Source organism: Alexandromys fortis, unplaced genomic scaffold, assembly GCF_014885135.2.
Source record: "Alexandromys fortis isolate MF-2015 unplaced genomic scaffold, M_Fortis_MF-2015_v1.1 scaffold_23, whole genome shotgun sequence".
Classification (NCBI taxonomy): domain Eukaryota; kingdom Metazoa; phylum Chordata; class Mammalia; order Rodentia; family Cricetidae; genus Alexandromys; species Alexandromys fortis.
The window spans coordinates 5,433,701-5,446,535 of NW_026067907.1; the positions used below are offsets into that span (position 1 = coordinate 5,433,701).

Consider the following 12,835-nt stretch of genomic DNA (forward strand, 5'->3'; position numbering starts at 1 on the left):
GGTCCTCATGGTTGTTTAAGCATCATTTTACCAACTAAGCCACATCCCCAGCCCCTTTTTAGGTTCTGAGTTTGTATAATGGTCGTTAAGCTGATGGAGGTCAATACGTTCTGGGTCGACAGGCTTTTAAATCCTTGGCTTTGTGGATATTGAGTTAGTAGAAAGACTTAATTTTCTTTGTGTCTCAGGAGGGATATGTGTAATTAGAAAAGAAAGCAAAACAAATTCTTTCAGATAAACTGATGCAGTTTGTAACAGTGTAACATGAATTTAATAAAAACATTTTCCCTCTAATTCCACTTGCTTTTACTTTTACATTGACCTTATTGATGAAAACTGTCCAGAAACTATTAATGTTATATGGGACATCCTAGACTTTAAGTCCTAACTCGAAGAGATATCTGTTGGGGATATTTTAATCACTTCTATCTCCAAGTGCAATTTCTGTGTATATTTGCTTATAGCAGATTCTAAAGATGAATTTGCCCCTCTAATATCACAGTGAGTTTGGATTCTTGTGCTTCTGTGGTTCCTTGAATTAAACTTAAAATCTTGGAAGCAATATGAAACAGATGAATAATTTGACCTACTTTCCATTTAAAGTGTAGATCGCTGTCTCGGATTATTTATACTTTCAATTTTGATCTCTTTCCCCACTTTTAATTAGTGGCTTTGTATTATTAATAGTTGGTTCACTCCTCTTTACGTGTGGCATTGAGCTGACATTTCCTATGCAGTTTCTCTGCCTGTGCAGGCGTGTCACTGAACTTGAGGGTGTCTTTTTGCATGCCACTTGGCTTGGGCTCTGCTGAAGTGCTCCTCTGTGGTTTGCGTTTGCGCCCTCCCTACCAAGCAATCCACGATGGGTAGTTGGCTGTGCCAGTGTTCACCGAAAACACCGTTGCTGGGTAAAATGTGATACAAATTAAAGTTACTGCCAAGTGGCCGGTTTCTTGTTATGTTTGTTCTATATTGTTTATTTCAGAAATCTCACTTTTACCTCAAAGGTCATAAAGTGTGTTTGAATGAGATCGAGTCTCCTTAATTTAGAAGCGCTGACAGAGGTGCTTTGGATTAACAGCACATCTCCCCGTAATTACCTGAGATGGCTTTCTCTAGAAAGGCGGCAGGGCATGCCTGCCAAGCAGGTGTAGGTAGACTTTTCTGTTTGAAGACTTGACTCGTGGGACCCGACCTGCAGACTGAGTGGTGTGTCCTGGCACAAGCAGGAAGAGTTGGGTTGTGTAATGTTTTCATGTCTACTCTTGAGCATGCGGCTTTGACTTCAGTGAGGGCTATAGTAGTGTGTGTTTCCTAGTGGTTGATTTACTGGTTTCCATGTGTAAATTTATTCAGTTGTACAAAACTACAAAGCAGCTTGGAACAGACTGGCCTTTTAGTGTGCAAGAAGCTCTGAGTTCAATTATAGGCACTAGAAAAAATGATAAGTCATTTTTAGACAAATGTTTCTTTTCTAGTTTCAGAAAACAACCTGTAGACATTTCTGTCTGAGCCAAATACATTTAAAAGCCCCAGTCTTCCCTGCAAAGTAAAAGTACAGCAATTTCCAATTCATAGAGAAATTTCTAGAAATTATTTGCTGAATTTTTGTTTGTTTTTGGAAAGAGCCTTTACTTACCTAGAACTCACTGTGTAGTCCTCAGACTGGTCTCCTCCTCTCGGGGTCCTCCTGCCCAGCTTCCTGGGTGCTAGGGTTGGAGGTATGTGCCACCAGCCCGCGTGAGAGTTTTAACCCAGTTCTAGAACTCTGTCAAGACAGTAGAGAAAGGTGCCGTACAGCCAACAGTAAGGGTGTTTGGAGGATGTAACTCCTCTGTGGATATAATCTTATGCATACATTTGGGAAAGAGGACTGTGAATTGCTGTTTTATGAACTGAACGCAGTCATATGTAAAGAACAGTATTCAAGGAAGGCATCAGCACCCTCCTAACAGGATATTTGTCATCTCAGAGAGCCTCCTCCGTGCTACTTATTGTCTGCCCCTCCATGCCCAGCTCCTGACAGCCTCAGCACCATCCTCGCTCCAGGGGCTTGTGTTTTCTAGACTATCATAAATGGAATCACACAGTGGCGACCCTTCAGCTAGCTTCCTTACTCAGGATAATGGGGTTGAAGTTCACCGATGGTGATGCTTATCATTAAAGCCAACTCCTTCTTACTGGTGGGTAGCTTTCCGTGTACTGATACGGCCCGTAGTTTTGTTTATTTCTGTTCAGCAGTTGAGGGATGTTTGGCATCTTTCCAGTTTTTTGCCAGTGAGAAATGAGTAACAAATTTCCATGTGCAAATGATTTGCTGAAACAGATCATTTCCATTGTGAAAAGAAGCGGTTCTCTTCTTTAACTCCTGGGCATTCTGGTCGTGGGTTTAGGCAAACTCGTTTTCTTTGCTAAGTCCAGTCATCTCCACTGATTCCTAGCTCATTGGGTAACTTCCACGACCCGAGTGGATGCCCAAGGCCACAGGTTCTCCTCTGATGACCTGCTATCAGAGACGTGACTAAGCAGTGTGTAATGGGCAGGGGCGGTGTATAGCATGTCCACCTGAGCCTTAAAGTGCTGTCACAGACTTAACAGGGTAAGATTCACACTACTCAAAATGGGGTGTAGCTTCAAACTCAGGAACGGGCTATTTCTGGAATTTCCCATTTTCTGCATTTTGTTTGGATCACAGTTGAAACACAGATAATAAAGGGAGCTGTTCCAGGTGCTTTGTTCTTCAAGGGAACACTGTGGTCACAGAATTATAGGAGCGACTTTGTTATTAATGTCAGGATGTGTCCCCTTGCTGTGAAGCAGTTCCTTAAGAGCCCAGTTGCAGATCAGGGCATGTGCAGTTCCAGGGTCGGCTCTAACAGGAGCACTGCCGCCTTCCTCTCGGAGCTGCCCGTCTGCTCATTGCTGCCACTGAGCGCTGAGCCCCGGGAACCCCCAGACCCTCACTTCTTCAGAGAGCAAATGTATGTTATTATCCATATTATTATAGAATGTTGATATTGTGAATTCAGTTTGTGAAGTCTGAAGAGTGAAAATAAATCGCAAAGCACGTTCATGTCGTTATTACTTAGTTTTGAAGGTTTCCTCTTCTTCCTGTGTTACCGTTTTTGTGGGTGATGTACTTGTTACCCGATGGGGAGCCCAGTGGAATAGTGTGGCCCACTCCCGGGCAGTTGCCTTGAAACTGTCCTTCAGTAGGCTGTGTCTCCTTCACACATACTTGTGTTTTGCTTTTTTTGGAGGGGGGTGCCCTTAACAAATAAGACTATATTAAACAATATAAAATGTAAAAGAAGGAAGTGGGTGACAGGATCAGTATGGAAGCTGGGTGGGGCTCTGACCTGGGAGAAAGGCAAACAAAATGTATATCTCCTTCTCCGGAAAACTCTTTCTTAGCTTTGCAGTTGTTGGTTTGCCTACTCAGACAGGTCCTTCAGAGAAACTTCACTAACGAAGAATCCTCTGCAGCACAAAGGGTGACTCACACAGTTGCATGCAGGCACACCTCCTCTTCCTCTTCTCCTGACTGTCTCTCTTCCAGACCTATAGCTAAGACTGTGCCCCGCAGTTTAGTTTAAGCTTCAGAGGGCCTAGGTGTTCTGTGATCAGTGCCGGTGAGCACTCCGCCAGTGTGTTCACGTCCCACCCATTTCCGTAGAACTATTTTAAGGTTTTTCTCCTTTGTTCTTCCTCTTTCTTCCATCCAGATGGCAGGACCTGGGAGAGGGCAGCAGCAGAGAAACGCCACTCAGTCACAACACTAGGGGCATGGCTGATCAGTAATCCCGACTCATTTCCTCATATAAACATGACTGCGCTTTTCAAACACCTTCTGGTCTTCTTGGGAGCGGGTCGTCTGTCCTGCCTTTTCGTGGCAGTTTGAGGTCACTGTGGCTTGTCCGTGTACAGTGTCATCTCTTCCTATGTGACCGTATATCAGTTTCAGTCTCTATGCTAGGTAGGCAGAACCGGGGGATAATTAGATATATCCATATTTTCATCTTTTAATACTTTAGTTCATATATATATTCATGTGTAATATGAAATTCATAATACATATTTATATTTTTTTCAAAATATAAAATTGTTTTTATGAAATGTAATTGGAATTTACTTGCTGCCTTCTGTTTTAAGATCCTAACCCTAACCCATAACTCCAGCCCTACATATAAAAGGCTGAATAGACAGAATCTCTGCCTAAAACAGCATTTGCAGTTGAGGCAAAGTAGGGCATACACAAGACGAGCATTTAGAAAAAGATCAAACGCTGTTTCAGCCTTGGTGGAACTTAGCATTGCCATTCAGCGCTGCGTGGTCCAGGACTTATCTGTTTGACTTCTTCAGAACAGGACTTGTAAATAGTATGAAAAGTTTCCGTATGCAGTGGACGTAACGTGAAGGATACAGGATGGCAGCCAAGCAGATGTGACATAGCGCATAAACACTGGTGTCTTCTGTGCATGGCGTCACCCGCTGTGGTGCATCTTAGAGCCATCTGCACCGAAAGCACTTCTTCTTTAAAAGTGTTTCTAAAATTTTATTTGAAAATCTAGATGATTTATAAACACATGTGCTGGGAAAAACCAAGTGAAGTTATGAACACATGCATCTGTTTTGGTCTGTGTTTTTCCTGGTGCCACAGCTCTTCTTGATAAGCACCAGCGGTGTGGAGATGACTTGTAAACGTGTGGTTTTCTTTAAGGTGTGGAGTTATGCATGTGTCTGGGCTTGCACACATACTGCTCACGTGACTAGGAAGGTTGCTCTGGGTCAGAGAGATCATTTATGGAGGAGGTATGTTACACCACTGGCCAGCTGTGGCCTGCGGTTTGAGCGGAATTGCCTCCCAGTCCCCATGGAGGCAACCAGCCAAACTGCAAAGCCCAGGTTCACTTTGTCCATGTATGAGAAGGTTGTGGTCTCTACACAGCTTCAGTAAAATCTCAGTTCTGATCTGACTTTGCTCATTGCACATCTAGAAGAACTTCTGCAACAGGAGAACAGGAAATACCTGTCTTCGAGTGGCCTGCTTTCTTCATTGCTACCAGTTTTCAAGACTTAGCTCTCTTAAAAGAATTTAAAACCTGCTCTTGACTAGAGAGACAATGGCATTAGATGTGTACACGCCGTCAGTAAATGCAGCCAGACTGGGGCTTGCCTTAGTTTACACTAGAGTGTAATTCAGGAGTGTATCACATGCAAATGCAGCATGTGACTTTAACCTATATGTTAGACGTGTGCCTGCATCGTAAAAAGCCATGACACACTAGGCTCACACATGTGTCTGCATCCTATTCTCTGTACTATAGTCACCGCATTCATTCACCCAGGCATACCTGCTCAGTAGGTAATTACTGACTTCTCGCTGACCTTGACACTCCTTCCAGGTGGATGTAAGAAGATAGGCCAGGCCCTGGTTCTTGTGGGAAGAGACCTTACATGAATAAACGGAAATCCTCGAGTAGTAAAACAAGGAGAGCTTGGTGATACGTGGGCAAGCATTTAGATGCTCTGTCAGCAGTGTTTGAGGAGTGCAGTCTGGGGGAGCTGGAAGAAAGCCATGGTGACTAAGCACCACACTCTGACCATTTATTGAGGTTCAGCTAGGCAGTTCCAGGTTCTGCTAGGTTTTGTCTCCCTTCTTCCAGTAGCCACTGATGAGCAAGACAGTGGCCTTGCTTCTCAGAGTTGACTAGCCCTTAGCTAAGGAAGTGTGGCATTAGTCTCTCCCTCTCCCATAAGCCCGACTAGACTCACCCCAGAAAATGATCTAGGTGTGTGTTGCCTCCTGGTCCCTAGACTGAAGCACAGCACAGCGTTGCTGCCGCTGCCCTGCTTTGTTGATTCAGGTACATCATACGCCTGGTCAGATTGAGCAGCCACCTTGCTCATGATGACATTTTCTGCACACTCAGCATACCAAGTGGTTTCTGGTCTGGGACCCTTTTCCTGCTTCAGGAACCAAGACCGAAGTTTCCTTAAGCATTTGGAGAAGTAATTACATAGGAACATGGCTGCGGTGCTGGCAGCCTCTGTGAGCTCAACCGCCAGGTGTGTGGGAGACAGTTAGCATCCTGGGCTCATAGGCACAAGTGTGCCACTTGTGAAGAAGGAAATTCTCATACATTGCCTATTGTGAAAAATGTTACTCGGTGTCACGTATAGCCCATGATTTTTGGCAGCATGCATGTATTATTTGTTACGATTATTTGTTTTTGGCCGATTTAGAATATATGCAGGGAGTAGACATTCTAATGACACACACTGTGTGGGCAATTGTGTTTTTCTGTTGCCAGCTAACCAAGCAACTGAGCACATCATTTGGGCTCTATGTGCTCCAAGGAGAAAGAGGAGAATAGTAGATGAAAGAGGAACGCCAGCAAAGGTTCCTGGTTTTGTGTGCTCACTTTTTTATGGTTTATAAAATTCAAAGGCTAGTAACATCTAATAATGAGCGGATTGATAACTACAACTTGCTAAAAGTGAAACATTGAGCCCAGTGGGAGCTGTTGGCATTTGTATTGTTGGGGTGGTGTAGAGAGGGGTGGGGTAGAGAATAAATTAGCTTGCACTTTGAATTGTCTAAAATCCTGAGCCATATTTGAGAGAGCAGTTTAGGTACTGGCATTTGCATTTCCTTAATGGAGATAAAAGTACAATCAGTGATTTCACTTGCTGTATTGGCCTTCTGGGTCCAGCCAACCAAGACATAGAAAATACTATAAATAGGAGTATATTTTGTTTCTTTGAACACAAGTATAGGTCAAAATTGTCTTTTGTAAGGAGTATTTAAGTTACTTACTAAGACCTTGCTCTTCTTTGTGAGAAGCGCTGTTGTGTCTGAGAACCCTGGACCTATTTTCCCATGGGTTGAATAGCAGGTCACTTGGGTAATTTTGCCTTTCCCATCTCAGCCTAGAATTGGAGACAAAAATTACATCATTTTAATATTTAATTATGCTAAAGATACAGTATCTCTAATCCTTGGAGAAAATAATAGATTATTCTTCATCATGGTTATTCAGATGGAAAATTAGGCCTGGCTCATTCCTTCCCCTTGTTATTTTGAAATAAATGCAGATGGATCAAACATCTAAATGTAAAAAAGTAAAGTCAAACATTAAGAGAAAACATGCGTTAAACAGTTTGAAACTCGAAGGAGAGACTTTCTGGTGTGACACAAGTCCCACAAGGTGTGGAGGAAATCTAAAGTGTTTGGGTTCTTATTTCAACCCTGTTTCGAAGTTCACTCAGTGAATGCATTTCTCCGTGTTAGAGTTCTTGAAAATGGGGTTTCTCAGTTTTGTAGTACTGTCTAGTGTAAACATGCCGTTCTCTATATAACGACATCTCATTTTGTTTGCGTTTTCTAATTGATATTACATTAACTAATGATGCAGTTTCCATGCTCAATAGGTAAGCAGTGTGTCACAAATTCTTTCCGTAAACGGACATCTCTGACAGACAGATTTCCAGATGGGTGTGGCTATGCTTGAAGATACTACACTGTGCAGTTGTAAGCTCTTGAGTTTTGTTTTTGTTGCTGTTGTAGGGACTGTTTGTTTTCTACCCACCTCCAAGTGTTCAGGAATCTACTCCACACGTACGAGTGCTGGCTGCTCCAACGCCATTCATTGGATTATTAGTGATATCCGGTGACTGCTAATGTCATTGTCTTATTTTATCCAATTACTTTTAATTAAACAAGATCTGCTGCAGTAAATAAATAAGTCTTCATTGTAAGACAATACACAATGAAGAAGAAGTTGCTGTGCCTGAAGGCAGTTATGGATGCCACCCCCAATTCCCGGGGGTGTTGGATACAGCACACAGATGACCCAGCCATTGCTCGTATACATATGCTACTCTGGTCTTGTTTCTTCTGGGGGCGTTGACAGAACATGACAGAAAACTTATGTTATTTGCACAACTAGGTTTTCCTTAACTGTTTTTATTATTGAATTCTTTTTTATTTTTTAAATTGATTTATTTATTACTCTGTGAGTGGGGAGGGCTTATGTTTGGGAATCAGAGGACAGCCCACAGGAATTAGTTTTCTCCTTCCTCTACATGGGTTCTGGGGATCAAACTTGGGTCTTAAGCTTGGCTGCAAGTGTTTAACCTGCTGAGCCATCTCTGGCTCTGAGTTATTTTTGTTCCTTCTCTAGGTGCCTTTCGTGAGAAAGTGTGAAGGACTTTGAAAGTGAGAAAAAACCTTCTGATGAATTCTGTTTCTTAATTCGTGTGTTAGCATCCTCGGTCCTGGGCAGATAGTCACTTGTAGTTGTGTGGTTTTTGTTGGATTGGCTGGTAGAGCAACTGAGAGGGTCACGGTCAAGGGCTTGGCTACTAAATGCTGACTTGGCTGTGCTTTGAAGTTCTCTAGATGGAATCTTTGTAGGCACATGTGTCAGCCAGTGTTGACTGTGCTCATTTGAAACCGGTGTGACAGGGCCTCAGCTTTGCAGCCTGGGAGCTTAGGTTTTGTTATCCTCCTTCCTTCCTTCCCTCCCTCCCTCCCTCCCTCCCTCCCTCCCTCCCTCCCTCCCTCCCTCCCTTGCTAGTAATGTGCTTGGGTCTTCTGCCTGCATTTTCTCTGTGTATCATATACACGCCGGTGCCTTCAGAGGGGATCAGATTTCCTTGAAAACTGGAATTGCAGACAGTGTGGGCCTCCATGTGGGTGCTGAGGATTGAACCCAGCTTGTGTTAACCCTTGAGCTGTGTCTCCAGACACGTTGTTGTCTGAAGCCTCTCTGCCTCACTGAAGGTCGACTTCATTCCTCTGTGGAAGAGGACATCAGCCACTGCCCCCTAATCTCCTTTAGTAAAGCCTGTGTGGCATTCTTATAGGTGATTTAAATGCCACTAATTTAACCCTCTGCAAACCGAACTCAGAAAAAGAATGGCAGCAAAGGTAATCTGTTTGTCCTCTTTGATTCTGAAGTTTTAAAACAAATGTATAAGGATGCTAAATACATTTCACTCAGGCATTTGCATGAAGCTCTCCACTTTGTCTAGAGATACTAAGTGCAAGCTTTGCATGGATTAAATGCCCGGAAAGGCTTTGTCGATGACTGTGGGAAGGTGTTTCTTTTGAGGGTTTTAATGCAGAGTCGAGCCAGTAGGAAAAATCAATATTTAGATATCAATGCACACCTTTCTAGTTTGGTCAGGTCTTTCTACTGAAAGCATACTTTATTTTTCAAGTTACACATTTTTGCTTTAACTTAGAGTTGGGATTGCTTCATAGCCCAGTTAAATAGGATATCAGTTGTCTAAAGATAAAGCCATCTATTAGGTCAATACAAAGGTACTTCAGCTTGTATGTAGATAATTTCTAATTCTGGATAATGGGAGACAAAATGGTTATCAACTTTTCTCTTATTTTCGAGCTCACGGCAGAAGCAGCACATAGCATGGCTGGTTCCCGGACATTTGCTGACCCGAAATGGTGTGAGCTTGAAATACTCTGCTGCTCCCACTAGAGGGTCTTCTTCCAACAGACAGACGCTCTGAGACCAGCCTGAGAGCCTGCCTAGGACACTGCTGTTTCCTCCACAGTAAACTTTAGCAATCTCGTGGTTTTCCAGTCGGGTTTTTTTTTTTTTTTTTTCTGTGCTTTACCCCTAGGACCTTACAGAACAGGGAGTTTTAGGGCAGTAAGCCAGGATACATATTTTAAAATCATGGTATGGGAAGAAAGCAGTTTGTGGAGTTCTCTAAGTGAAAGGCGTTTAAAAGTCTACTAAGAGGTTTGAAACGCCCTTCAGCCTGCTAGAGAGAGAAGCAGGGCTGCGGCTGCAGCCAGCCTGTGCTCACAGTCACATGCGGAGCTCTGGATTCCACAGAAAGCACTGCTCTCGCCTCCCGTGTCAAATATAGTAAAGCCTTAGCTTTAAATAGATTTCTATTTGCTACTGATTTTTTTTTTGCTACTTGACTTTTAAAATCTGTTAAAATATGCAGAACTCGCACTATAGATACCAATCTCAACTTTAATATGCTCAGCAATAATTGTATGTGTGTGAAGATAGCCCACATCAGGGCTGCATATCCTCACTGAGTGACAAGACAGCAGACAGGACCTCTGTGTACCGCTCACCAGCTCTTGTCACAGAAGGCCCACGGTAGTTGAGTTTGGCTGTGTTTTCTCCCAAAGGTTCATAGCTGAAGTCTACATACAGCATTAAGTAGGAGTTGTAATTTTAAAAATATTTGAGGGCAGTAGCCTGTTGTTGTAGAAGGCAGGACTCAGGAAATTCGAAGATACAAGCTGTCTTTTGTGCATGGGTAGGGGAATCCTAAGCTAAAGTCTATACTAAGGCTTCTTTCTAAATCTACAGTTAGTTTTGGAAACGAGTGTAAACAGAAATGGTGTAAGTAGGCCTTACCATGATTTTCTACTCTAGTTGATCCAACATCTCAGTCTTTAGCCTAAAATCATATTTGATATCAGAAACATATGTTTTTCACAGTGTAGCTGCTCATCTCAGGGCTGCATCCAGTCTGCTGGGGGAGGTGGTTCTCATCCCAGCCCTGCATCCAGCCTTCCATCTCTGCTTGGGGAAGGGAGGTTCTCATTCCAGCCCTGCATCCAGCCTTCCATCTCTGCTGGAGGCAGGGCCCTGATCTTCATCAGTGCTTCCTCTTTAACCCTTTCGGTTTCATGCTGGATGCAGTCTGCAGGGTAGTCTTCCTTGGTGTCCATACCAGCCCCTCCCCCACAGCCTCACCAGGTGCCCAACACTCAGGCTGTCAACTTCTTTCCTTGTTCCTTCCTCCACATTGGTTCTTTGTAGTAGCCAAACTTAATACACCAGACTGGATAATTATGTTTAAAAAACAGTAATTATCAATACATGTCTCGTTCCATGCAGCTTTTAAATTCATGTTAATGAGCTCTGTCGTCTGCTGCATAAGACTGACAGCCAGTTTTGAAGTTGCCTAGACTCTGCCTGCCTTTCCCAGAGCACTGCTTTCAGGAACTCCTGCTCTGCAGCATTCCAGAGATTTGCTCTGCCCACTCCTATGTGAGCAGGACAAGAAGCTACTCGCAGCCAGGGCAAGGAGGCAGCCAGCATAGTGACTGCTTATCTGAGCATGACTTCCCCTCATCTCCTGTCCATCAGTAACAAGCCTAAACAAAGCTCAAAGCGCCCCAGCGGCTGTGGTGAGAGCCCTGCTGCATGCACGGGGAAGGTGGGCCCTCCCTCTCAGGGAAGCCCGCTGGCCCTGTGAACAGGATCCCTGCTGAGCTTCTTCCCAGAGCCAGCTTCTAGGGCTGCACCCAAGAGGGGTTCTTGATAGTCCCTAAATGATGTCTCTCCTTATGATTGCAGGTTGAAGTATTGGCCTCGGAGGATGCAGCCTTTGGACTCAAGGTGTGTGGCCTGTCTGGTTTATCATGCCGTTTCCCCACCCCCAGCCCCGGTCCCTAGGCTTCACAGTAAGGCTTTGTTGTTCTAATCAAACACCATGGAGTAACCTGAGCACATGTGGGCATCACGTAGGCTGTGGTTAAGATTAGACTTTTGGTGTAGGAAACTACAGAGAACCCAGAGTTTGGGGTAGCAGTGATGGTTCCTAAATTCGCCTTAGTCCTGGAGCAAGGTTTTCTGGCATGCTGCGTCATTGTTGACCCATTTGGGAACTAAATGGATATGACCACTGTTAAACAGTGCTGTCTTGGACTGATAGTCCCTGCTTGATGCCCGCCCCAGTGGTCTCATCATTGCCTCTTCTAGAAGGAGCCCACTGTTCGCAAAGGCCTGTAAACAGCTGAGTCATGGCAGAGTGGGTTTCAGTCCATGCAGGATATCTGCTGCACCCATGTTTAGGGAGAGAGTGTGCAGGAGCAGAGCAAAGGGAATCTCTGTAGGAGGTAGGGCCTGAGCTGAGTTCTGAAGGCCTGGGTTGTGTGGAGACCAGAGGAGCAGCAAGGAGAAGCGAGAGCTGCCGTGGCTTAGCACAACCCTGGGAAAGTTGTTTTTACCTCATGGAAGTGAATAGGAGCCACACACTAGCCTGGCCCAGCTCCTTCTGCAGCAGGCCTCTGTGGGTAGAGGAGAGTAGGTGCCATTGCAAAGTGAGGTCGGTGGGAGCCTGAGAGCAGCTTGGCTCCTCTCACTGGACTCCGCCCTGTTCTGTGTCCTCACTATCAGATCACCAGTTGCTCCCACTGTTTTCCCAGCTTTCTCTGTTGGCCATTCAGTGTCCTCCCAGCTTTAGTTACGCTAATGAGGTGAGATGACCACCCCATCAGAGCTGTTCTGAGCCTATAAACTCACCAAGATTATACATCACAATGAAAAAGAAATTATAAACTAATACATGAATGCTCTAAATTTATCTGTTAAAAACTTAATGTGTTTTGATATTTCACGTCAGAAGTTACTAAATATCATAATTCTGAATAGAGTCAACTCAGTATTTACAGGATTAAACACATGATCATCATCTTCTAAATCTTTGGTTTTGTATTTAATTCCCAGCTGCATTCAGAATATTCACTGCAGACCTAATAAACCTGTGAACTTACCTCCTGAATCCACTGTATTTATTCAGTAAAAAGATGAGATGAGGGGAGCGGCATCTCTGCTACCCCGCTGGCTGGGTGTGGCTTGTGTTCACAGTGCCCACATTGCTTTTGCAGCCCTAAATTCCACTTATAGGAGCCTTTTCCCAGTGAGCTGAGCCGGGTCTTCAGAGTCTTTTAGATTCCTTTTTTTACTTTTGCAGATCTATAGAAATTTTAAAAATAAGATTTTTGAAGGATTTTTTGTTTTACAGGTTTATTTTCTGGAGCGCAGCAAAG

At 44.0% G+C, this 12,835-nt stretch overlaps 1 protein-coding gene across 4 annotated transcripts in view; it reads left to right on the forward strand.

Moving 5' to 3' along the window:
* Arid1b (AT-rich interaction domain 1B) overlaps positions 1-12,835 on the forward strand; it is a 355,383-nt gene that overhangs the window by 207,106 nt on the left and 135,442 nt on the right. For 3 of the 4 annotated variants that reach the window (XM_050135732.1, XM_050135733.1, XM_050135731.1), the window contains exon 5: positions 11,361-11,402. The exons of the other annotated variant lie outside the window; for it this stretch is intronic. In XM_050135732.1, the coding sequence (XP_049991689.1) occupies positions 11,361-11,402 (42 nt within the window). The remainder of the gene's footprint in view (positions 1-11,360; positions 11,403-12,835) is intronic. 4 annotated transcript variants of the gene reach the window in all.